The 26,890-nt window shown below is 35.5% G+C and overlaps 3 protein-coding genes across 4 annotated transcripts; 1 reads left to right on the top strand and 2 right to left on the bottom strand.

Annotated features, from left to right (window-relative positions):
• Window positions 1-6,596: 6,596 nt before the first annotated feature.
• Window positions 6,597-10,362, top strand: LOC133679096 (protein KINESIN LIGHT CHAIN-RELATED 1-like). The gene is made up of 3 exons (XM_062101609.1): window positions 6,597-7,564; window positions 8,262-9,170; window positions 9,901-10,362. Exons 1-3 carry the CDS (start codon window positions 6,906-6,908, stop codon window positions 10,124-10,126), a joined length of 1,794 nt encoding a protein of 597 aa, XP_061957593.1. The 5' UTR covers window positions 6,597-6,905; the 3' UTR covers window positions 10,127-10,362.
• Window positions 10,363-15,698: 5,336 nt separating this feature from the next.
• LOC133680974 (protein NLP7) lies at window positions 15,699-20,664 on the bottom strand. The gene is made up of 5 exons (XM_062104047.1): window positions 19,936-20,664; window positions 18,462-19,033; window positions 18,217-18,264; window positions 17,148-18,084; window positions 15,699-16,991 (listed from the first exon to the last, which is right to left on the bottom strand). The coding sequence occupies exons 1-5, from the start codon at window positions 20,225-20,227 to the stop codon at window positions 15,841-15,843; spliced, it is 3,000 nt and encodes a 999-aa protein (XP_061960031.1). The 5' UTR covers window positions 20,228-20,664; the 3' UTR covers window positions 15,699-15,840.
• Window positions 20,665-23,302: 2,638 nt separating this feature from the next.
• LOC133679081 (cyclin-dependent kinase E-1-like) lies at window positions 23,303-26,292 on the bottom strand. 2 transcript variants are annotated; one of them, XM_062101589.1, is made up of 2 exons: window positions 25,949-26,292; window positions 23,303-25,057 (listed from the first exon to the last, which is right to left on the bottom strand). In XM_062101589.1, exon 2 carries the CDS (start codon window positions 24,923-24,925, stop codon window positions 23,516-23,518), a length of 1,410 nt encoding a protein of 469 aa, XP_061957573.1. In that variant the 5' UTR covers window positions 24,926-25,057; window positions 25,949-26,292; the 3' UTR covers window positions 23,303-23,515. The 2 variants fall into 2 exon arrangements, with proteins under 2 accessions (XP_061957573.1, XP_061957581.1); XM_062101597.1 differs by having other exon boundaries at window positions 23,303-25,013.
• Window positions 26,293-26,890: the final 598 nt, after the last annotated feature.

Raw genomic sequence — 26,890 nt, 5'->3', positions numbered from 1 at the left:
AATTTAACACATCCCTTGTCCTCTCAGAGCCTATAACAACAATCACCAGTACATTTTACCATGCCTTCTCATACCAAAATCATTCTTCTTCTTCTTCTTCTTTTTTTCTTCATTGATTTATCTGTAGGTAAGCAGTTCATAAGTTCTCCATGTAAATTCATCTTATTATTTGCCAAGTATTGATTAAAGTAACATTATTCCATTTTTCCCCTCCTGCAGCAAGAGTTTTAGGAGTCCAGGAGGGCAGTATTCTTCCAAGTCCACTAAGTGAGGTAGCTAAACCATATTAACAAGCACTTTGTCAATGCAACTATGTACATGTCATGCCTTAACTATTTGTTTTTTTCACCTATAAATCATACTTTATAACATGACTTGATGATACTGCTTGAAGTTTATCTAAATGAGCTATTGATTGATGCAAGCTCCGGTTCAAGTTCAGAGCTATCGGAAAGTCCAGACAGATTTCGAGTTCTGTCCTAATTACAAGATATATACATCATAGATGTATAAGCATCATCACTGATTAGTCATTGTTGATAGATCAAACTATACTCTTCTGTTATAATACTTTTATAATATTTTAGGTCATTGCTGAAATGGAGATGAGAAAGCTTACAGAGGTGGAGGCTATGGTGGACTACCAAAAAGATCCGGAGCCTAATCCTAAACATAAACCTGGAGGAAACGGCCCCTAACTGTTTAAACTTCTACTTCAAAACTCCATGCCTTGGGGGCTCATTGAAATAAGAAATATGTATGTATGTAATATGGATGCATGTCCATTGGACAGTTTAGTAAGGAGAGCTTTAGACTCTGAAGGTACCGCTTGCTCAATGAGAGAGTGCATGAATTTTCGGATGTATTGTAAAATGAAAATGAATAATGAGAAAGCACTCTCTGTAGCTCTACTGGGATTTATAGAGAATCTGCAAGTTCCATAATATGTTGTCTAAAGATATCCGTTCTTAGTTGTCTTGCAAATGTAGCATCTTCTGATAAACATGTTAGTATGTCCATTTAACTAATATAAGCAATTTTAACCAATTCAATTCCAATGTATACAGCCTTCAAATATCAAGTAAAGAAATGCACCTCAGTTTCACAGTAAACCAAAAACAGCAGAATGGACAAGTTGTGGGTTTTCTCCTCTCAAAGGTTATTATCTGTCCGAGAAATTCTGCAACACCAACATGTTTACATTTTCAATGATAATATGTAATTGTGCATCATATGTGCTAAGAACCATGGTTGTGAGTATTTTATAATCTGGTAATGCTCCATCAGCCTCGAGGCCAACATAAGATTGCGGCCCCAGCTAAGACAATTTTGCTTTGACTTTGGGAAACAAGATGCCCTTTCGAATTACAAGATCTGTGATACCTAATGGATTCCTGAATCCCAATTCCTTTGTAGAGAAGTTGAGGATACTCAGGCCATGCCAGTGAAAGTTTTAGGAGACAGAAAAAACGATACCGTACTCTTTTTTATATATATATATTTTTTTGATACCATACAGCTAGCAGATTCGATAATGAAAGGCTGTAATGCCAGCACCCCCATAGTTTGGCAATCATAAGAGGTAATTTCCAGCTAAGAAACATGCAGCCAAAACATTACCATCTCTAATAATGAGTCCGGTCTTTGTTCCCCAGCCTATTGTGCTAGTTAATCATACTCCTATATATTCCTTTAACAGCATTATTAGGTAGAATACAACTAATTGCCACTCAAGTGGCTTACAAGACTAAACCAATATTAATGTCCTAAAAAGGATTGGGAAACCATAGCCTAATGTTTAATGCCAAAAGGGATACTTTAGACAAGGGACTATTATCATGATATGGAAAATATGGAAAGGTTGGGAGGTCAACTTAAAGAAGGTGCTGTGACTAATTATGTTATGATATGACATCCACCATCCAAATTACCATGATTTGAGTGCTCACAACAACAGGGGTAGATGTGTTTTCATATTCCTTGTCTTGGTTCTTCACGAGAAGTGATAAGCTCTGTCCATTACCATACAATATGACAGCAGAACGAGTCTCAAGCAATAACACGGTATTATACAGTAGGCAAAGAACGTGAACAAGCACACATCATGGAAAATCCTTTGGTATTGAATTTTGACACCCTGCGTGGGACACTGCAGTCTCTACTGCTGTTTATTTTCATAAAAAAAATCTTATCTCTGGTTCATTTAACCCATCCTCCTCTAAATTGCTTCTATTAATATGGTGCCATTTGTAGATTGCTATGTTACTGATTTCGTTTGTCAAGTACCAAAATGCATCATTCACTACAGATTTAATGAAGTATGTGCAATTAATAGGCCGAGGCCTCCAGCCAGCGGTTCATGCTATTGATGAAGACACCACTGAGTGAAACAAATCCAAAAATGGGTTCCATGTATGTGGAGGTTTAATACAGATTGAAAGCTGAAATTGTGTAGGCTTCAGCCATGCATTGCAAGCCAGTTGATTACTACCCTAGTGCAGGCAGTTGACTTTAGCTAATGGATCTGCATTTTCATCGTAGCACTCTACGATGCTTTCGAATACATCTGGCACCATGAATATTGTTTCCAGGGCTCCGCCTCCCTTCCGTCAAACTCCATAACAAAAACCACCACATATGGATAATTCCCAGGCCAAAATCACATTTCTCATTCTCCTTTTATTTCTCTGCAGGTAAGCGAGTTCTCCATGTCTATTTCAATCTTGTTTGCTAGCATCTTGCCAAATATTCATTGAAGCAACATTATTTTCATATTTTGTTCTCTTCCAGCCAGAGTTTTAGTGATGCAAATCCACTTAGTGAGGTAACAGAACTACATAAAATTATTGTCGATAGAAACTCTGCTGCTATAACAAACACTATGATTGCTCAATGTTGCAGGCCATTGCTGAAATAGAGAAATACTCTTCTAATTTTCTTATTTTGCAGCAGGAGGAAGAAACAATATATATACAATATTGACTGAGCTAACTTAGAAAGCTGGTTATACATAAGATTTAATAATCAGGGAATCAAAACTAAATCTTTATACAGGAAATTAAAAAATCTCAAAAAAGCTGATAATGGAGACTGCAGGGATGGACTATATCATTGGCGGTCCATCACCGCCTAAACACGAGCAGCGAGGATTTCGTGGTGGTGGTGGCATCCCCTAACTGTTGAACAACTTGTTCAAAAACCTCAACGCCTTGAAGGGCTCACTTCATGTTGAATAAATCAATGAGAGAGTGGATAAATTATGAGCTTGTATTTTAGAGCGGAAAGGAATAATGGTGAAAATGGAGAGATAAAACTCATCTTGGTATATAATAAAGTTGTCCCCGATGATTACCCGGCCCACGTACGAAATCAAGGAATTGAAATCTCTTCGCACTTGGGTGAACATATTTTGTTAACTATTAATATTTATTTTATAAAAGAGAAATACATATAAAGATGAGAGAATTAAAAAAAATATTTTTAAAGTTAGATAAAAATATTTTATCTGTTTTAATAAACTTTCCAAAATTTAGGTGTGATTTTTTCTTTTATCTTGTATCCATCTTTTCTAAAATAAATTTATAAAGTAAGCATCGGTAGTTGTTTCCATTAATAAAAAAAAATAAAACTAATGGTGAAATTATTGTAGCGCAAAAGAGAAAATATTGAACCTTGATCTCATGATCCGGTTATGGGTTTTATGTGTATTCCCTTAAATATTGAGTTGGTCGAGGATTAATAAGCTTCGTAATTTTTTTCAATTTGCTTTTTTATAATTGATCTTGATCTCATGATCCGGTTATGGGTTTTGAAGCTAAGTCCAAGTTGAATCAGGTTGTTTTTTTGTTATTATTTTAATTTCATCATTCAATATTAAATTGTTTGAGAATTAGACTTTTTAATTTTTTTGATGTGCTTTTTATTGATTTATCTCAATATTATAACCCAAGTTGTGGGTTTGGCTAGTTCATATTTTTTTAATCTACTTTTTATTGAGTAATCTTGTTTTCATGACCTAGGTCACAAGTTTGTCTATTTTACCCGATTGACTCGAGTCGCTTTTTTTTCAGTCTGTATTTTAAAATTGAATATTTTTTTTTTGTTCCTCAACATTTAGAAATGTGAATTGGACTTCATAATTCATTTCAAATAGTTTTTTATAGGGTTATCATGGTCACATGTTTTATAAATTAACTATAGTTGATCTAAGTCGATTCAAAATACTATATTCTTCTCAATTTTTTTTAAAAAATATCATTTAGTATGTCATACTCTTAATTAAAAAAAAAACTATCTAACATACATAGGATTTTGAGTTCATGATTATTTTATTTTTGCTAAAAAATATATTAACAACATTTTTATATTTTTTTTATATTTTAAAAATTAATTTTACCCACATCACAGTGTGAGCTAAATATCTAACAATACTAAAAAAATTTACCATGTCATGGCTTTTGGCATGGTATGATAGTATGTTTCACAAAAGGTCAGGGTTTTCAGTCATGGCATCATATGCATTATGAGTGCTTCGTTGCTCAAATTACAGACATGTAATTTTTTTTTTAAGATTGATATTATAATTGTCAAACCTAGTTTGAGAATTGATTTAGAACAGAGCACGGTCACTGGATAGCTTATGGTTCATAAGTTAATTCGAGATAAATTATTTTTATTAAAATATTATTTTTTTTTAAAAAAAATATTTTGATATCAACTTAATAAGGTTTGGATGAGTCAATGAAATTACTAAAAAAAGGGTATGATTCAATTAGATTTGAATAAGTCAATATTTTTTTTAATTTAACTTATAACTTGATCCGAGTTAGGATCTAAATCTAATCGGGTCAAATTTAATAACTATGATTGACATGAAAATTTAAATTAAAACATTAAGTAATAAGCTAAAGGGTATGGGTGATTCACTGTTCACCCACACCCAATGCACTATGAATTATAACAGTAATTCACAGTGCATTCCTCTTCTTTTTTTACTTTTTTATATTTTTCCAACTTCCTCCTTTTTTTTGTTTATTTTTTATTTTTTTTCAAAATTACTTTTCTTTTTTACAACTTTTCCTCGTTTTTTGTTTATTTTTTTTAAATTATCTTTGTCGATTTTACTTTTTTAATATTGAGTTGATTAAAAATTTCGCTTTGTAATTTTTTCCAAAATTATCTTTGTCAATTTTTTTTTTAATATTGAGTTGGTTAAGTATTATAATCACAATAAAGCTAAATCATATGGGGAAAGCGTTGTAACTTTTCTCACAAAACACTGTGAATTGCTACAGTATTTGTCTAAATGATTTTTTTTATGATTTTTTCTAAAATTATCTTTGTCGATTTTATTGAAGGAAGCATTGTAGTTTTCCTCACAAAACAGTGTCAATTGCTACAACGTTTTTCCTCATGGGTTTTTTTTCCTTCCAAAATTATCTCTGTTGGTTTTTTTTTAATATTAAGTTGGTAGATAATTTAGCTTTATAATTTTTTTTTGCTTTTTATTAACAGAAAAGCTAAATCATGTGGAGAAAATACTGTATCTTTCCTCGCAAAATACTGTGGATTACTACAAATCATTTTATTTGGTCTCTAAGTTTTTGATCATCACAAAACTTTTTTTTTCTGTCATGAAATATTGGCTCCATCATACTTTTAGTTTTTATTACTTATCTAACGCTGATTTATAATTATAACACTATCAAATACATTTGTTTTATAAATCCGCAGTAGTGCGCGAGCATGCCATCTCATAAATATATATAACATATCTATGCTAGGCAAAAATAAAATTGAATTCTACAGGGTGAAATCAAAGTTTTTATAGCATTAGAGACAAATAAAATTAAAAAGATAATTAGACTCAAATCTAAATATTGATCTTCCTTAGTGGTAATCCATGCTAACCAAAATCATCATCCTCCTCTTCTTCTTCTTTGTTTGTAACAAGGCTTAAAGAATTTGATTCAAGACATAAAAGAAGTTTTGAATTTAAACTTTACTTTTAGATAGAATAAAGAGCTTATTTTAAAAAACATAAGATGAACTCTATTGATAAAAGATTATCCGAGATGCAATTATTTCCATACCATAAAATAATTATCCTTGGAGGTCTAAAGACTTGTACATACCCAATTACTTGTGTGTAGCATATTAATAAGATCCGGCGCGACCTATCACATGGCCATAGGTTTTGATCGCAAGTTGAAATGACGTCGTTTGATAACAATTAAAAAGAAAATATTTACAAAAACCAAGTCAACTAACTCCCTGAACAATTTGAAACGAACCTATCATCGGATCGAGCCTGAGGGCCGAGCGGGGCTAACCATGACATTTTAACCATACACTCGAATCATGGAGCTAACAGAGTAAAAGTGTTCAGTCAGTTGCCGCAGGGCTTTTCTCTCCAGCCTCTTGGCAGGGCTAAGCTCAATCATTGAATGACCCAAATATTATTTTATTTTATTTTTTCTTCTCGAGTAAGGAGCACAAATCAGTCTTTACTTCAACTTGGCAGTTGGCAGTTAGATAAGTAAAAAGTAAAAAGTAAAAAGAGAATCCAGACAGCCATTAAAGGACGACATCCATGAAAAAAAAAAAACAAAACAAAACAGAGAAAAGAACACTCGCCTCCCTTCACCTTGAATTATCTGATCTGATCTAAATTCTAATGTTGTTTGTTGTCCTAACAAAAGAGTACTGAATTTACCACCACCACCACCACCTGTCTGTTCCATCTTGGTACCTTGTCTCTAATCATCTCTCTTAATTATTCCTCTAATCACCTAATTCCTTCTTCCTTAACCTCCCCTCCCCCCCTCTCATTTTCCATTTCTTCTCCATAACTCTCACTCTTCTTCACTCACTCTCCGTCCCTGCCAATCCCTCACACGACAGCCATGCCAGGTCTTGTCTCTGTTAAAACCCCACCAGATGCACCACCACTTAACATTTCTCTCCCTGAGATCCGACCCGAATCTTCAACCCGATCCGAACAACAACCCAGAACCCCAACTCCCAAAAAACCCCCATCTCCTTCCCCATCTCGATCCAAACCTTCCCCTGCACGCTCCGCCAAAAAACCCCCACCAGATTCTCCTAACCCGAATACCCTCCTCTCGGATCCTTCCTTGGACAACCCCGATCTTGGCCCGTTTCTCTTAAAGCTCGCCCGTGACACCATTGCATCCGGTGAAGGACCCATTAAGGCATTGGACTATGCAATCAGAGCATCAAATTCCTTTGAAAGAGTGGCCATTGAAAAAGGTGAAGAGCCAAGTTTGGATCTTGTTATGAGTCTTCATGTTTTGGGTGCTATTTATTGCAGTTTAGGGAGGTTTGAAGAGGCAGTGCCTGTTCTTGAAAGGGCTATTAAAGTGCCTGATTTGAGTAAAGGAATGGATCATGCCCTTGCTGGATTTAGTGGGTATATGCAGTTGGGGGATACTTATTCAATGCTCGGTCAAGTTGATAAGTCGATTGAGTGTTATGAGAAAGGGTTGCAGATTCAGATCGAGAGCTTAGGGGAGATTGATCCACGAGTTGGTGAGACTTGCAGGTTTGTGGGTTTTGGATTCTGAAATGTTTTTCTTCATGGGTTGTTTTTTTTCCTGAGATTTCCTTGTTTTTGAAGGTGTTGGTTTTGTGTGATTGTGAATTTGATTTATTGGGGTAATTAAGGTTGGGACTTTTGTCTTAATGAGAGATTAAGACTTTCAAGTGTGATTAAAATGTGTTTTTTCGCTGATTATGCTAATGTTAATGGATTTGGAGGGAAAGTGTTGATTTTTTGGGGATTCTTTGTTGTTTTGTGTGTGGTTGCTAACAGGGTAATTAAGATTGATTACGCCTTAAATATAAAATATTCGGATTTTTTACTATTTTAGGAAGAGATTTGAGGTTAAGGTTTGCTGTCGCAGGCTAAAAGTAGGAGAACTGAAGTTAATATTTCCATTTTTGTGTATGCTCCTATTTGTTTGTCGTTTTATATTTGGATGTACTATGTAGTGATATGGTCTTTTTATCATAAAATTAGTAGTTTTATTATTACTTCTTTGTTTGATATGAGTTTGTTGTTGTTTATGTTTGTCAAATTCTTTTGCTATTGTTCTTTCAAAGTCTGATTAAATAAGCCTGATATGTTTAATACTGAGGTTTTGCTGGTTTCTGCATATGATGTATAGTGAAAATAGGTTTGAATCAGCATGTGCCTTCTTGTTTAACTCGATTTTAGTTCATTAATTTGGAAACGTCAGGTACTTAGCTGAGGCACATGTTCAAGCTATGAACTTTGATAAAGCCGAAGAATTGTGCAAGAAAACTCTTGAAATTCATCGTGCACATAGTGAACCAGCATCTATTGAAGAAGCAGCTGACCGCAGGCTGATGGCCCTTGTATGCGAGGCAAAGGGAGATTATGAATCAGCACTTGAGCACCTTGTCCTTGCCAGCATGGCAATGATTGCAAATGGACAGGACAATGAGGTTGCTGCTATTGATGTCAGCATTGGGAATATTTACATGTCTCTTTGTCGCTTTGATGAGGCTGTCTTCTCATATCAGAAAGCACTCACTGTCTTCAAGTCATCAAAGGGTGACAACCACCCTTCGGTTGCATCCGTCTTTGTACGTCTTGCTGACTTGTATCATAGGACTGGAAAACTCCGAGAGTCTAAGTCTTACTGTGAAAATGCTCTGAGGATATATGCGAAACCTGTGCCGGGAACCACGGCAGAAGAGATTGCTGGGGGATTGACTGAGATTTCTGCCATTTTTGAGTCTGTGGATGAGCCTGAGGAGGCATTGAAGCTCTTGCAAAAGGCAATGAAGTTGTTGGAGGATAAACCAGGACAGCAAAGTACCATTGCAGGGATTGAAGCTCGAATGGGAGTGATGTTTTACATGGTTGGGAGATATGAAGAAGCAAGGAACTCATTCGAGAGTGCTGTAACAAAACTTAGAAGTAGTGGTGAGAGGAAGTCGGCCTTCTTTGGGGTTGTGCTGAACCAGATGGGATTGGCTTGCGTACAACTGTTTAAAATAGATGAGGCTTGTGAGTTATTTGAAGAGGCAAGGGGGATACTGGAAAAGGAGTGTGGCCCATGCCATCAAGATACCATTGGAGTATATAGCAATCTTGCAGCAACTTACGATGCTTTGGGGAGGTAATATGTCATTTCAAACTATTGCTACTCAATATTTATTATGTCAGAGTTGGACCTTGTTTGGGGTTGCGGTGCAACCTATTTTTTTTTCAAAATTTGATTTTTTTTTGCTTCAAATTAATTTTTTTAGGCATTATTTTGATTTTTTTTTAGTGTTTTTGAATCGTTTTGATGTGCTGATGTAAAAAATAAATTTTAAAAATAAAAAAAACATTATTTTAATGTATTTCCAAGTGAAAAACACTTTGAAAAACAACCTTTTACTATGCTATCAAACACCGTCTTATTATGATGAGTGGTTGATTTATCCATTTTGATGTTTGAGTTTGAATTTTGTCCCCGGGGAGGATTTCTAGATAGAGTATAATTGGTTGAGTTTCTGTTTCTAGTTTAGCACATTCTTATATGTGAAGTTGTTGCTTATGAAAATTACTTATTTGATGTTTTTGTGCTTTCACCTTTCTCCAATATATATGCATTGCCGAGATGAGAAGACTTATGGTGGGGGTTTAAGAACTAAGTCATGGCTTAGGTTTTGAAGTGTACATTCCAGTTTTATAATTTTGGTTTTGTAAAGCTTATAATGATTACTTATAGTAGAGACAGCATTCTAGATAAAAAAGCATTTATGGCTAGTTTTGGGTTTCCAACCTTGCTACTTCGAACATTGCTTAAAGCTATAGATTTATTTATTTTTGTCTCTTGTTGATCTTTATGGCTTCCATTGCAGGGTTGAAGATGCAATAGAGATCTTGGAGCATGTTCTAAAGCTCAGAGAAGAAAAGCTTGGAATTGCAAATCCCGATTTTGAAGATGAGAAGAGTAGGCTAGCTGAGCTCCTGAAAGAAGCAGGCAGGGCTCGTAACAAAAAGGCAAAATCATTGGAGAATCTCATCGATCCTAATTCAAGGAGGACTAAGAAGGAATCAACGAAGAAGTGGGGTTTTAGAATTTGAAAATGTACTGATCGTATTTATCTACTTTACCACACCTGCACATTCTGTAGCATAGAAGACCTGTATAGTGTCGAAGTTGTAATCTGGTGAGTTTCTGTTCCTTGAGCTTTGAAATCCATTTGTTGTCTATTTGAATTGTTTTATTGCTTGTCTGTATTGTGACCTCAAAGTTGTTCACCGCAACGAAGAATGTTCATTTGAGCGAATAAATTTTGAGAATGCCTGATGTTTTCTTATGCATGTCTCAATCATGACTCTGCGGCCCCCGCATATTATTGCTGTAACATGAACTCAAGAATTCATGTGATACACACAACTCCCCAAATGGTTTTGTGGGGGTTGCTTCTTTCTATCTGGTAACAAATTTTACCTAATCTTCTAGCACTCTGCCAGAGTTTGAGCCTGCATAGTGGCAACGAGAATAGCTGGTAAAAACTTATGTGTAACCTACGCTCTAAATGATTGCACAGCCCAACCAATGATAGCCTGCCGCCCGCTCGACATGGACGTTCTCTCATAAAAGCAACGTGGGCTCCCGTCAATCTATAAACTGCTATGATAGGAATCAGCTAATCCCAACCATATACCTACTCGTGTCTGAAAAATAAACCCCGCTGTAACATTAGTCTTCACCATACTCAACCAATGGCAAGAACTTTCTCTAGTAATCAATGCCGAGTGATAGGATAAGGATATCTGTCAAAATATTGATTAATTAAATAGATTAGAATTAAGCAGCATTTTTGCTAATGGGCTACATGGGTGGGTCTTATCATTGATTTAGGCACTGCAGATTTCTTGATGTGGACTGAACTCTACTGCCATAAGCCTACAAGTCCATGTACTCCGTACTCGTGATGGCATGGATGCCATCACTGCTTTGCATGGACAAGCCCCTAGGGAATACACTGCTGCAAATTTGCTTAAAAGGATTTACCATTGCCAAGTATACTAAAACGCTAAGGAATTCACTAACAGTGAACAGTGCCAGGAAGAATTTCTCCAATTTCAACTATTTTTTCAATGTCCAACCTTCTATGCCAAGTTTGTCAAAATTGGTAAATTATGGACAAAATTCAAAAAAAGGACCATAGTGCAAAACAAGAAGAAACCTCATGGCTAATTTAAAATTGAAGCTAAGAGTTTTTTTTTCACCCTCATGCCTTTCCTTTTCTTATCCTACAATCCCTGTATTGTTATAATCTCAATTTTGATCCAAAAAATCATTTCCTTTGCATTTCAGTCCAAAGCTAGAGAAAGTAGTCTAAAAAAGATGAGGAAAGAGAAAGTCATTGGTTTGATCACTTTTCATTGATAAAAATCAATGTTTTTGGTGTCAATGAATCTTATTCAATGAAAGGGGATTAATAACAATGGTTTTTTTTTCTCTAAACATTAATGAAAAGGAAGATTAGGTTTGATTTAGTTTTTATTTATTTATTTATTTTTGGGTGTTTTAAAGTTGTTATGTCATTTATAAAAGGGTTTTGAAGTGTTTTTAAATAAAAATAACTTGAAAAATTAGATTTTTGGCTAAAAAAACACCGTCGATTTTTCAACCGCAAATGGTGGCCATATTCTGAGTCTCTATAGGTGACATGTTGTCTATTTCTTTTTCTCTAAAAAAAAATAAAAGGTTTTGTTTAAAATAAAAATAGACATAAATAATGACCAATAATCTAGATGGTTGAGTGGTTAAACTAGTAAATTTGAAATTTGTTAATATTCTTTATTGTTTATATTTACCTATTTTTTATTTTGGCAAAGTGGTTTGAATCCTGCTTTGCAAAAAGAGGGTGTCCATTCATTTTATTTGTGTTTCAAATTTGATCTTTATTCTTTTGATTTCTATTTTTTTTTGCCTTAGCTTCTTTTTTAAAATTGATTTTTTTTTCAATTTCACCCTTCAATATTAAATTGGTTAGAAATTGGACTTTGTAATTTTTTATGATTGGGTGATCCTGATCTCATGACTTTGATCACAAGTTTGAGATGTTAACCCGGATTGAAATCAATCTTTTTTATATCCTTTTATTCAATTATTTTACTTTTCAATTTCATCATTCTCTCTTTTGTGAGTGGTATAACCATATATTTATAGGTGAATAAATTTCTTTGGTTTGAAGGCAAAGCAAAACAAGATCAATTATTGGATTTCAAGAATAAATCTCTACCATTCATTTGAATATTTGATAACTTGGAGACAAAACAAAGAAAAATGGATCCTTGGATTAAAAAAATAAGCTGCTTGGTAAGAGGGTTTTTAATTTTTAAATTGGTCTTCTCCCATCCACAATTATAATTAGATCACTAAAAATTAAATGCATTTCTCCTCCTCCTCCTCCTCCTCCTCCTCTCTCTCTCTCTCTCTCTCTCTCTCTCTCTCTCTCTCTCTCTCTTATTTTAAATTATTTGGAAAAGACGCCAAAAACGATGCAAACACGTCAAGAACATATATTTTAGAGTTTTTTTGGTTGTTTTTTGCTATTTTTGATTTTTCTCAAAATGTTTTCAAAAATAGGATAACAAATTGGGTAGCTACATATATCTCTCTTTACAACGCCTATGAAATAAAATCTCATTAAGGTTTTACATAGTGAGCTTGTAAATAAAAAAATATTTGCTTGACTTGTTGGGTGATCCATCAATCCAAAGAATAAAATGATCTTATTATCATGGGTGACCTGTCCTCTTTTGAAATTCAATAAACAAGTTTATTTTAACGGTTGACTTATCCATTTTAAAATTCAAACACTAGTCTATTTTCATGGGGGACCTGCCCATTCAAAAATTGGTCTACTTACACGAGTGACTTACCCCTTTTGACATTCAAAGATTAGTCTATTTTCATGGCCGACTTGTCCATTTTAAAATTAAAAAACTGGTCTATTTTCACAGGTGACCTGCCCTTTTAAATCCAAAAAAACTTCAGCAAACGTCCATACTTCTCTAAAATCAGTTTATTTTAACGGGCGACCCGTCCATTTTAAAATTAAAAAACTGGTCTATTTTCACGGGCGACCTGATCTTTTTAAATCTCAGAAAGTACTTCAGCAATCATTCATACTTTCCTGAAATTGATCTATTTTCATAGGTGACCCACCCGTTTTAAATTAAAAAAACTGATCTATTTCCATGGGTGACTTGCCTTTTTAAATTTCAAAAAGAACTTCCATGCTATTCTAAAATTGATCTATTTTCACGAGTGACCTACTTATGTTGAAATTAAAAAATTGATCTATTTTCACGGACAACCTGCCCATTCAAAAACTGGTTTGTTTTCATAGGTGACCTGCTTATTTTGAAATTCAAAAACTAGTCTATTTTCACCAACGACATGCCCTTTTCAAATTCCAAAAAGAACTTCAGCAAATGTTTATGCTTCCCTAAAATTGATCTTTTTTTTCACAGGCAACTTGCCTATTTGAAAATTTAAAAACTGGTCTATTTTCTTGAGTGACCTTTTCGTTCAAAAACTAGTCAATTTTCACGGGCGACCTGCCTCTTTTGACATTTGAAGATTGACTTATTTTCATGGGCAACCTGTCCTTTTTCAAATTCCAAAAGGAACTTCAGCAAACGTTCATTCTTCCCTGAAATTGGTTTATTTTCACGAGCGACCCGTCCTTTTAAATTCTAAAAATTAATCTATTTTTACGGGTGACATGCCCTTTAATAAGAACTATGATTAAACTGTTTACAACTTGGTTATTTTGAAATCCCAATATGGCAATTCCCTTTTAACAAAATTGGGATGTTGCCTTCATTTGGGTTAACTTGAAATCTCAATCTAGAGACCCATTTTAACCAGAACCTTGGTTTTCGTGTTCTGCTCAGTCAATCTAAGATCTCATCTAGCGGTCCCCTTTAACTAGAACTAAAATGTTGCATTCATGTCAGTCAACCTGAGATACCAATCTGACGATTTCTTTTAACCAAAACCAAAATCTTTATCTTCAGCTCAGTCAACCTGAGATACCAATTTGACAATCCCTTTTAATTAGAACCAAAATGTTGTCTCAGTTGGATTAACATATAATCCTTATCTCAACAATCCCTTTTAACTAGAACTTTTTAAGGGTGTCTTTAATTATTTTAATTGTAGAATTGAAAATTGAGATTCCTGATGACATGGTTCTCAAAACTCAAATTCTTGATGGTAGGTTTTTTTTTGTTCTTCTTGATGACAAGGTTTGAACTTTATTATTTTCTTGAGAATTTTCTAATAGTATGGTTCTTCTCATTTTTCTTCCTGATTGTAGGGTTTAAAAATTAGGATTCTCGATGACAGGGTTGAAAACTTGGTGCTTCCTGATTGTAGGGTTGACCTGATACTTCTCGATCATGAGGTTTGAAAACTTGGTGCTTCTTATTTACAGGGTTAATCTTCTTATTTCCTTGCTATCATAGCTCAATGATTCTTTCTTTGTGAACTCAAATTCATCAAAATCTTGCCTGATTTCATTGATGATTTTTTTTAATAATTCAAAAACATTTATGCAATGCTTTGCATGACATACATGCATCCTTACCTGGTTTGAAATACATCCCCCTCTTTGATACTTTATCATCATAGGATGCCTTTGTTTGTTATCCACAACTTTCTCAGTTTTTCTAATTCACTTGCTCATCCGAGTCTACCGTATGCCAGTTCTTCACTCAAATGTAAGTGTAATGCTCATTCTAGGTTGTTCGCGATGATTACTACTCTTATTGTTTGTCAAGTCTGATCATGTCCCTAAGTGTGATGTTATTTGACTCATCATAAAAAAAATCATTAACTTTTTGGATTCTCCCAAAACTGTCTTCTGATCAGTTGTGTGTAGTCTGCCAACAATCATCTAGTGTCAACCTCCTTTTAGATTTTCAATCAAGCATAAAGTTGCTTTCAATTGAACCATATTCTTCAAGTATATGTTATCATCAACTTTCATGGAATTGTTAAGTCATTAAGACAAGCAACAAAGGCTCATCGTTGTATATTTAATGTTGCTACAATCCCAAATTAGGGCTTAGTCTCCTTAATCATGCCGCCTTCATTCTATTTCTCAAATTTTAATTGCTATTTTATATCTTTTTAACCTTACTGTGCTTTAATACATATGGAATATAGCATAATGCTATGTTTGTACTTGTTTTTGAAATGGAGATTATTAATTAGGAGAAATTGTTAGCTTATGGGCTTAATAGAATGTGTTTAAGTGAGGAATAAATAACTGGATTGTTTTAATTATGCAGAAATTGTGATTGCTACAGAAAGTACATCCCCTCGCTTCCTTTGCCAAAGGCTTCATCGAATTTGCTAAAGTGAAGATGGAACTAACAAAATCACTGCAGCGCATGGGCTCCTGCAAGCCTGTATCTCAGGCTATTAAAGCCCAGTTGTTTGGTCTTCCCTACATATCACCTTTATGATGATGTTCTTGTCATCGTGTGAGGAAGTAGAGAGCAGAGGCATGGAGATTTTAAAGATTTTGAGCTTCCCGTATTCAGAAATCTGAAACATAGATAGCAGGTTGGAGTTAATCCATTCCCATCTCATGCCTTCATGTATCAGCGAACCATGTCAATATAGAAAACCGAAGAGGTGGATCTCTATAATTCAAAGGAAAATTTGTTACAATCCAATCAAATTCTCAGAACAGAAAATCTACAGCATCGTTTGCCTAGGAATCTAAGAATTGTGCTCCAAACTTTCCATATTTTCAAACTATTCATATCTCCCAAGTGCTCTCACAGGAGCTCCCAAGATTGGCATTTGCATCATGAACTGATACCCTGATCATATTACTATTTGATGATCTTGAAACATCCATACACTCATGCAAGTCAGCATCACGGGCAATCAAAATCCATTCATGATCATCATCCAGATACTTGATGTCAAATGTACCCACCTCCAACCTCAGCCTCTTGGCTACTTCCTCTTTTAACTCCGCGATCCCAGAACTCAGAGAGATTCGGAACCTTATTATGTCTTCCCTATATGTTGCCTTTATGGTTACGCTATTCATTTCTTGCCTAGATGTTACATGCGGCATTGCGATCGAAAGAGCAGCAATCATTTGTGTGGGATTTATATCTGAACTAGGAGGATCTGTCCATTTAGATTCTGGAAATCGCTCATCCACAATAGCATCTGCCATGGCAGGACAAAGGTTGCTCAAATCTTTCGAACTTCCAGTATCCTCTATTAGCATTCCACCAAATTGTTCTTGAGCTTCCGTTGCGAAAAAAGCATCAGGTATTGAGTAAGCAGCTGACAGATTTAGTTCCCTGGTTTGTTGAAGAGCCAGTTCAGGTGACCCCCCTGCTTTAATGCATCGCTCATGGACAGGAGAAACAGATGGGTCCTTTGCAGGTGCACTTTCATTTTCTGGGCAACCTTGGCATGAGCCATGAGAAGTAGGAGTTCCTGCACTCTCATCCCTCGAACCACCCCTTGTTTTGGATCTGTTTGAGCCTTTACCTAACTCTGGTGAAAACCTATTTTGCACAGTGAGTTCCTCTAGACTCAATTTTCTACATCCTAGCAATTGATCTTCGAAACCAGCCTTTACATCGCTTCCTGGCGTTCTACAGGTGGGTGATCCATTCTTGTCACCATGATGTTCAGAGGATTTAGAGTTTGGTGAGTTCTGTTGATTTCTCCCATTCAAATTGGGAGGCCAAGAAATGGTACCACCAGCGACAGGAAGAGAACTTGTAGTGAGAGGAGTTAAAGAAAATGCTCCTTCAGTGCCTTGGACTGATTCAATTACCCGCTTAAGCTTAGACAGGGAACGATTAACCTTCTTGATCTTGCGAGATGGCCAGCGAGATATCCCATGCTGCCTGCAAATGCGCTTCATTGTAGTAGGGCAAACTGTAAAGTGTAGCACAAGAAATTATCTAAGAAAAATCCATTTTATAACATGCTATATCACAACATTAACCAGCTTTTATAAAGAAAGAGATCAGCATCTTTGCAATAACCACAAGAAAATTACAAGTGACAATTTATTCAAGTGCATAATCGTACCACCAAGGCTCTTTGCAGCATCTTTCAGACTTCCAGTAAAATATTGTTGGAGAACCTCTAGACTAATCATTTTCTCTGCCTTTCCACGTTTCCTCTCTTTTGGCTTTTTTGTCTCTTTCTCTGTAAGAGAAGCATGAGTTTGCCTGACATCTGCTTGAACAGCACTGCCTCCATTTTTTATGACATCCAAGTCCAACATTAATTGATTCTTTTCTGGATAAATTTGTACAATCGGTCCATTTAGCAACGCATTGTCATCTGGGGGAGATTTTGTAGATTGGGGTATCTGAATGCATTCAAGTCTCAAATCAAGTCTCCCATTAGTAGAAACTTGAATCATCTCTACAAATCCTTCCTCCTCTTCAAGGTCCATCCCAGAAGCAACCTTGAGACTCTGGAAATCCTGCTTCATTATTGCCAATATGGAGCCTAACAAAGTCTTCCATTCACGACTGTCTGTGAAGTTAGGGGGCAGAAAAAATTCAAGGATGTAATCATCATCTCCAGTATAACTGCTCCGCAAGCAGATTGCAAAACAGCTGGTTAATCCAAACATGCGTGCATAATGTACTAGAGGATACTCAGTCTTGCAAAACTGGGTAATATCTGGGCAGAAGCATAGGTTGTGGGAAAAAAATGCCCTCCCAGCAACCCCTTGACCCTTTTGTAAGTGATGCTCAAGACAGGCCTCCCTAAAACCCCACATGTGAGCATCCACTACATAGAATGCCACATCAGTTGTGGACATGCAGACTTGCCCATTGCAACTGCCATCAAAGCTGGTACAGGTCTTCTTCAGACCACCGCCATAGGCCAGAACACTGCGATGCATGCATGGAACCCATGTCTGGGCCAAAGGCAATTTGTGAGTTTCACATACCATTGTCAATATCTCCAAAATTTCAGCCAGTGCATTTTGGCGACCTTCATTACAAATCTGGTGTAAAAGCAGTGCCAAGTATACATGTGTGAGAATAAAGGGGGAAGAAATGAGAGAAGAGGACAAGATTTATCTTGTTGTTCTCCAAATAATACCAGATTTTACATAAAATATGTTATGGCACCTCACCTGTGTGCTTGGAGGGTCCAATATCTCTGAACTTTTCAAATCTACTGCCTGCAGAACAACTGAAATTATGTGACTGGGAATCTCGATATGAAGTACTTGCCAAGGTGTATGTAATGTGATCAAAATAATCATATATTAAAGTTTCCCATAGGAAATCCCACTAAAAATTAAAGGATCACCAAGCTCAATCAAGAAAGGAAATAGCATGTGATTAATATGCGTATCAAAGGGAGATGAAACCTAACCTCAAGTGCCTTGCAGACTTTATCAACCTCGGGTGCATAGTTGATCTTCTGTGAAGTCATAATGAGTTCAACCACACCTACACAAGACTGTCCAGAAGGTTCGAAGACTGGCAAAGCCACGGTTCCCCGAACATTGTAGTGTAGAGCATGATCAAGCCGTGAATACTCCTTGCTGGAGTAATACTGAACATTGGGAGTCCATTCCGGTAATTTTTGTCTGAAAACACGGCCAGGTAGCCCAAGCTCTCCATCACTCTCTCCGTCCACAGAGAACTTATACATAAGAGAGACCATCCTATACTGATGAAGTCCATTACTATGAGGATCAATAACGAAGGGTTGCCCTGAAGTTGTCAACGCATACCCACCCCCATTCTTCACAGGTGCCCAAACCTGAGCTAGAATATGTTGTTCAGTTGATTCTTTGAAATGTCTCAGGGCCCGTGTCATTCTCTCTTTAATTATACAATACCCATCAGGGTTGTCAATAGGCATTAATCCCAAAAACGGAGAAGGAAGTTTACTGTTATCATCATTTTCCCCTTTGCTTTCAGTTACCGAATTTGGATTACCTGCATTAAGAAAATTTCCAAGTCAGCAGTGAAGAAAAAAAAAAAATGATTCGCCATCCTGATAGTGGTCGATGAGCTGCAATAGTGTATATAGAAGACAGACTGCGAGAAATTAAATGATACAGTTAACTGGTGAAAGAGCAAGAGCAGCCTACTTAGACTTGAAAAATCCTCTGTATGACCTCAAACTTCAAAGGATATAAATTTTGCCAAAAAGATAATGAGAAAGAACACCAAACTTGAACAAAGTCTCCAGATTTAAGGCAGTACTGAGTTCAGGTATCGACTGATACCATTCATTTGAGAGAAGACAAAATTAAGACCATTAAAACGGACAAAAATCAATTGCACCACTTTTTCCTTCTTGGATTTTGGTTTTCTCATCTTCCAGAACACTGGAGATCATGTTCATGTTTCATTTTCATTGCTCGAGTCTTGGCTTTAATTTATACAAGCACGCTTCCAGAGTTCCAATATCTGTGATGAACACATGCTTTGAGAAAGTTTTAGCTCAAATTCAGACACCAATGAAATTTCAATCCCTCAATACAATCAACAAGACAATAAGTTATACAATAAGCAGACCAAAGAAAAGCTCAAATTGACCGACCAAAAGCACCAAATATGACCAAAAAACAAATTAAACACAGAAAAGAAAACCCAACAGAAACTCCCTCTCTGCATTCACCACCGTACACAAAACAACAAACTTTTCAATCTGAGAAGGTAAGAAAGAAGTAAAAAAATTTCTAACACCACCACAACAAAACTAAAAATTTGCAACTTTTTCACCATTTCATTCATTCAAAGAAAGCAACTTTAGCATCAAATAATCTTCATTCATTCACGTACACAACACCAAAGTTCAAAAAGAAAAAAAGAAAACAAATTACGGGACCGACATGTGAGTACGATAGGATTATCAGACAAGCGAAGGCCACCAACAAAAGAAGAGGAAGCCTGACCAGCAGCAGCAGCAGCAGCAAGAAGTCTATCATCAGCAGCATCAGAGAAAGCCCAGAGGGGAGAACAAGGCTGTTCATTAGAAGAAGAAATAAGAAAAGCTGACATGGGGTTTGAAGAAATAAAAGAGATCTGATCTAAAGGCCAAGAACTATCAAGATCAAGATCCAACTCCATTGACTTCCTTCCTTCGGACTCACCCCCTCCTCCACCTTCAGTTGGTTCTGGCATTTTTGTCGTGTTTTTTTTTTTTTTTTAAAGATTGAGAGTGGTTTACATTCAAAGAAACAAAGTTTTTATTGTGTATTAATATATATTTCTCTTGCAAGAGATGATATGGAATTTGATGTCTTCTTCTTTCTTCTGTTTTTTTCTTTTATCTGAATGAGAGAGGGGAAACGTGGGAGTGGAAGTGGGGGAGGAGGGAGGAGGGTGAAACACAATTTGGTTTTTGTCCTGCACAATTGTTTGTGTGTGATTCCATGGAATCCATCAACTGTACTACTTGCTGCTGCTGAGGAAATGGAACATAAAATAATGAGCCATCATTATCTGCTTCACTACCACTTCTATGAAACCAAAAACGAAACCATCCAAGTTGCCGCGTTCATTTCTCTTCTTTCTTTCTTTCTTTTTGTCCTCCTTCATTTCCCTCCATTTACTTTAAACTGTTAGTAAAAAAGAAGAAGAAGAAGAAGCTATTAGTTCCTAATTGGCAAATTAGGACCCTATTTATAATGTTATTTCAATTCATTCACTGTGTTACAACATTTTACCAAATATATCCTTAGATTTTTATTAAAAAAATAATAGTATCAGAGTGTTTATTTCATTTATATTCTAGCAAGAAAAACATGTAGTTTTTTCAATCAGAAACACAAGAAAAATACTACAGAAATAAGTTGGTGTTCAGTAACATTTCTCATCTTAGGTGAGGTTGTGTTTCTAATTGTGGTAAATAATATTTTTTAAATGATGTTTTATTTAGAAATATATTAAAATAATTTTTTTAATATTTATATATTAAAATGATTAAAATATATATATATATATATATATATATATATATATATATATATATATGTGAACAAAAGATTCAGTGGAAATTAAAGAGGCTGTTGTGGCTGCTACCACTGATGGGTTTAAATATTTCAACAGTTGAAATCCGATTCATTCATCTCTTTTACAATCATCATTTGTCGTCCCCATGGGCAAACCACTTAATTTCCAGCTTAGGCATAATTAACATACTATGATTCTTGTACAGAATCATTATTATCGTTTTAATTTAAGTTCCAAAAAGTGAGTTTGTTTCTTATATTATATTCTTGAATTTAATTCCAAAAAAAAAACAATAAATACATCAGTTCAGATATGGTAAATTAATTTGCTTAAAATCCAATTGAGGAGAACTTATTAATTTTAAGATTAAAAACAAGTCCGAAAATATTCTAGTGGTTAAAATTATAGTCATGCAATCATCACAAAATAATAAAGCAGTAAACATCGTAAAAGAGTCGGTCATAAAAAAGAAAAAATCCACGTATAAAACGACATACCTTTATATAGTGCTCACACTCCTTTAATTTTCTTTTCTTTTAGTGGACTGACTACGTCTAAAAGACATAATAAAATGGAAGAGGAACCTTCCAGAGGTGTTTGGAATAATATAAAAAAAAAATAATAATTTTAAATCATGTTTTTATTTAAAAATATATTAAAATAATTTTTTAAAAATAAAAACTTTAGTTATCAGACTTTACGCAAAGTGGTTAAAGTCAATCACTATGTATTTTTAATTAGTTAACAGTGGATAAAATAATCACAATAAGTAACCTCGCGATTGTTAATCTTTCCTCCTAGTAAGAGAAAGTGACGTCTGAAATCATAATCTATGCTGACAGGAAATCCAAATTGGATTACATTTCCGCGCGGCCGTAACTGAAAAAACCATCAATTAAGAGGTGCTCTCGTGTTCTATCATTTGCTTCAATTGCATAATGCACGTTTCAAGTTTAACGGCATGCCCATGAGCTTTGATCGGAGACAAATGGGAGGAGGAGACATATCACGAAATAAAAATAACAAATGTGACACGAATGAGTTATGAGCTTATCAAATAAAGAGTAGTTGGTGTGGTAGGCTCGTAGCGGGAGATTATTCAAATACACTGGATATAATTTACACGGAAATACTTGATGTCATCTGTACGTATTCCAATACTGTCGAGGGTCAACTAGCAACATACGATTAGAAAAATAATCCAGCTATAAGCTGGATTGATGGTTTGTGCTGCCCATCTGCACTAATTTATAGAATAGACAATTAGGAGTTGATGTGAAGAATCCTTTAGAAAGCTGTTCAAGATTCACAAACTCTAGCAAAATGAAGAGTTGAATAATTAAAGGAAATGATACAACTATATAATATGCGACAAACATTACAACGACCTTGTTCTTGTACTTTTAGAGGGTCAACTTATTTTGATGGCAGATTTGTGGAGTTGTGTATGTTAGATAGAGCAGAGACTAGTTATGGCATTGAAACTTGAAAGAGATCTCATCTACTCGTTGAAAGTACGTGAAATGAGCTGCCTATGGACTGGATTTGCCAATATGAACATAGTAAAGTTCCTAGTGGCATAAACTATCTGCAGAAGAGAAAATTCGGGCTCCGAAAACCCTGCCCAACCGAAGCTTTCACTGTTCCTTTCGTACAGGTGAAGAGACTTTCCTCTCTTGGTTTTGGTCAAGCGGGAATGGGGAAAGCATGGAAAAGAATAAGTGAAGGCAATCACGAGGTAGGTGACCAAAACATATCGAACCCACAATGGGTTACAGGGTGATGCCACATTCTAGAAATGAACCGAGAAAACAAATAACAAGCACATATCTAGAACAACAACGAGCATCTGAGAAACAAAATGCCTTGCTCCAGTACCGACAAAGGATATCCTGCTACGCCTGGAAAATATATACAATTTGTTCAGCCTTGTAGAATTACTTGTGCACGTGTATCAACCAGAAGTTTACTCGATGAATTGCAAACTCAACATTGGCTTTCATATGCTGAATTTTAGTAAGATCTTTGATATCAAAAAGGTGGATCACATCTTGTATCTCGTGTGGAAATACACTCTTTCAAGACTGAGATGCTAGCAGTCTTAGGCTAAACGATGTTAAACTTCTTTGTTCTGCTTTAAAGGCAACACAATATAATCATTACAATACTACTGCCTTTTCCCCCAGAACATGCTCCTCACAAGATTATCTTGCAAATTGGACACGAAAACTCAGAATCCCCTGATGAGATATGCAATGAAGCTATTGCTTCCTGAACAAAGATGATTTGAAAAGGCCTAGATACAGCAATTGTCACATACATGAAACAAGTGGAATTTCTTCTTGAATTGGATGCGTTCTTGGGTGCCCTTAGTGGGTGGGAACGTTCATGAACAATGACATGGTTGTACTCCATAGAAGTAAAAAAATGACAGTTTGTCTAGATGCCATATGCTAATTAGCGTCTTGATTTTTGTTGGGGAGGGTATCCAGTCCCCGTTCCAGGTGGGTCTTTCCTTCTCAGGTGATGCTGCTGATGGGGCTGGGCAACCCCACGTGGCATAGGGATGTTACCAGGATTCATTCCACCACCCATCCCTGCCTGAGAAGAGAGATTATAAGCTGCCATGCCCTGAGATTGCATTCTCTGCATGCCCACAGACATTGGTCGAGGTGCAGATCTGCTGTTAATTCCATGAGCACCTGGCATGCCTCCAGAAACCACATTTCCAGATGAGACAGGTTGCGGAGGTTGAAGACTACTTGTTCCTTCAAAATCTGTATTTGTATCTACCGGACGAGTAGGATAATTGATGACCTTCTCTCCAGGTTGAGAGGGAACCAGGGCATTCCGTCCAGGTAGAGGTTCACTACGAAAATAATCGTGCTCTATAGCTTGTGCAGCTGTTATACGCTTTCGAGGATCGTATTCAAGCATCTTAGATAGAAGGTCAAATGAAGCACTTTTTGGAGAGAGAGGCACAACAACATGTAGTCCAGTATTCTCATACTTGTGCTCTTGGATATGCTGCACGTCATTATGCCAGTGCGGAAGACTTGCAAGTGTTGGCCATTTTTCTAGTGTAGGATGGCCCAAGACCTTAAATATCTTGTCAAGTTGATCAATCTGGAAAGGATTTGATGCCGATTTGGCTTCTGCCCCTTGAAAAAGTGGCTTCAAAGTCAAAAGTTCAGCAAAAATGCATCCAAGAGCCCACATGTCAACAGCACTTGTATAGTGCTTAGCCCCCAGAAGCAACTCAGGTGCACGATACCAAATGGTTACCACAACACCATTATCAGACAAAGCCTTCAAGGGAGCTTGATAAATTCTTGCCAGTCCAAAATCAGCAATTTTGACAACCCCGTGTTCCTCTCCCTCGCCCATAACTAAGATATTTGATGGCTTTAGATCTCGATGTATGATCCAGTTACTGTGCAGATAGTTCAGTCCATTGAGTAGCTGCCAGAGCAATGATTTAACAGTGTACTGATTGATCATAGTGTTACCCTTGTCTCTATGATGCCTGATGATTTCATAAAGATCATGCTCAGCATAATCAAAAGCCAGATACAGCGACATGTCAGCATGATTGATGTGCACATTCACAAGCTTCACAACATTCTCATGAGTAATTTCCCTAAGTAACATGATTTCACGGATGGCAGTGGGAGAGACACCATCACCATCCTTGGACTGCTTGAATTTCTTGATGGCAATGGACTTTCCACAATTTGCAGGAGACTTGGTTTTTGCTAGGAATACAAGACCATAAGTGCCTTCACCAATCTTGCCAATAAGATTGTACTGTTGCAGCCACTCTGGCTTTTCACTGTTGTTGTTGCTTCTATTATTGCCGTCTCCCATGGTTGCAAAACAACTTTGGCTGTGTGTCCTTACAACCGAGGTTGCTGCATTGGCACTGAGATTGAAAAGAAAAGGGTGCACCAGTTTCCTGCACCAGCTTGCAGATCCATGAACTTAAAACGCAACTGCTTACTGTGCAATAATGAAATTATTAGGAAGATAAGAAAAAGAAATTGAAATCTTTGGAAGTACGAATGGATTATCAATTGAGAATGTTTCACAGTTAGTTTCTTTATAGCTACATGTTCAAAAGCCTTGTTCTGCAAACGTTACTTCAATAAGAGATTTCTAGAAATAAATTTCAAAATGATACAGCATCTGCAAAGTGTTCAAATCTCAGTGAAACCTCTCCTACCCAACCACTACAGGGAATACTGTGTTCAAAAGCCTTGTTCTGCATATATTACTTAAATAAGAGATTCCTAGAAATAAAACTCAAAACGATACAGCATCTGCAAAGTGTTCGAATCCCAGTGAAATTTCTCCTATCCAAACACTACAGGAAATACTATGTCCACGACCCCTTCCCACTTCTTGTTTCAATCCTATGAATCGAAGTAAGATGCAATAAGATGAAAGTGGAAATAATGTTTTCATCTTAACAAAAGAGCACAAACAAAAATCTTCAAGGTAACATAATAACACAAGCTCTCACCAGGTAAGAGATTTTCAGGCTTTCAAATGCTGAAATTCAAAATTGAACGAGAATATCTGAGTTTTCCCGACGCAAAACAGGATTAACTAAACTATAGTAAGAGAATTATTTGCTATATTAAAGATTCCCAAAAGATTGAATCTTCATAACAAGCAAGACCAAAACTATTAAAGACGCTAACTTTCCAGTTCGTAACTAGTAATGATACTCATAAGAAAATGAAAAAAAACCTCAAAAACTGAATCCCACAAACCAAACCCAGAACCCAGTCAATGTTCAATGATCAAGAAAAAAAAGCTAAGAAAATCAACATAAATAAGCAAAAATACAGTTGAGCGTATCAATTAAAAAGACCCAAGGAAACTCACCTTTCGAGCTGAAACTGGATCGATTCAAGACCTTTACTATCACTCTAAAAAACCCAGATCTTGATTCTTGGTATCTATCTATATAGCTACCTCAACGGCTCAAAAAAGCTAGTATCTTTTTGTTATTGAGATACACACTGAGTGCATAAATCAATAAGACATGTCCCGGAGATTTAAATGAATTGGAGTTAATTTTCGTGATTATAGTCGGTTTTCTTGAGTCGGGTTTTTCTTGACACTGAGTGCGGGCTTGCAGATTCGTAACGTAAAGCTCAGTTTGATTACGAAAATCTTACAGCCTACCAGCTTCTTCTTTTTTCAATTTAAATTAGAGCATTTTTAAATCTTTATAGATAACTTTTTAAATATATTTATCAAAATAGATTATTTTATGCCATGTAAGAGAAATAAGATATTATTTTCCATATCATTTTATTTAACATAGTTAATAAAGATTTAAGAAATTATTTTTCTCTTTGCAAAAGGAAAAGTCCATATTGGAACTTTCTATACTCGAATCTCTATTTCTATATATATCTTTGCAGAAATGTACTCGGAAGAAATTGGTGCTAATTCTTACAGTTATAATAATTATTTTTTAAAGTTTTTTTATTATAAATATATTAAAATAATATTTTTTTCTTTTTAAAATTTAATTTTAATATTAATACATCAAAATTATTTTAAAAAATTATTTAAAAATACAAAATTTTAATAAAAAAGATCTTTGAATTCACAAGCTCAACCATACGTGGTATTTTCTTATAGTAGCATTTTAAATAAAAAAAATTAATATTAATACATCAAAATAATTTAAAAAATTATTTTATAAACAAAACATTTTAATAAAAGAGGTTTTTGGCTAATCAATCTTTCTTAAGAAATAATGCACAAATAGAAGCTTAAACTCACTTCTAAATCAAATAATATTATAACACCTAA

This window comes from Populus nigra, chromosome 1, assembly GCF_951802175.1.
Source record: "Populus nigra chromosome 1, ddPopNigr1.1, whole genome shotgun sequence".
Classification (NCBI taxonomy): domain Eukaryota; kingdom Viridiplantae; phylum Streptophyta; class Magnoliopsida; order Malpighiales; family Salicaceae; genus Populus; species Populus nigra.
This window is presented reverse-complemented; position numbering and strand designations above follow the sequence as displayed.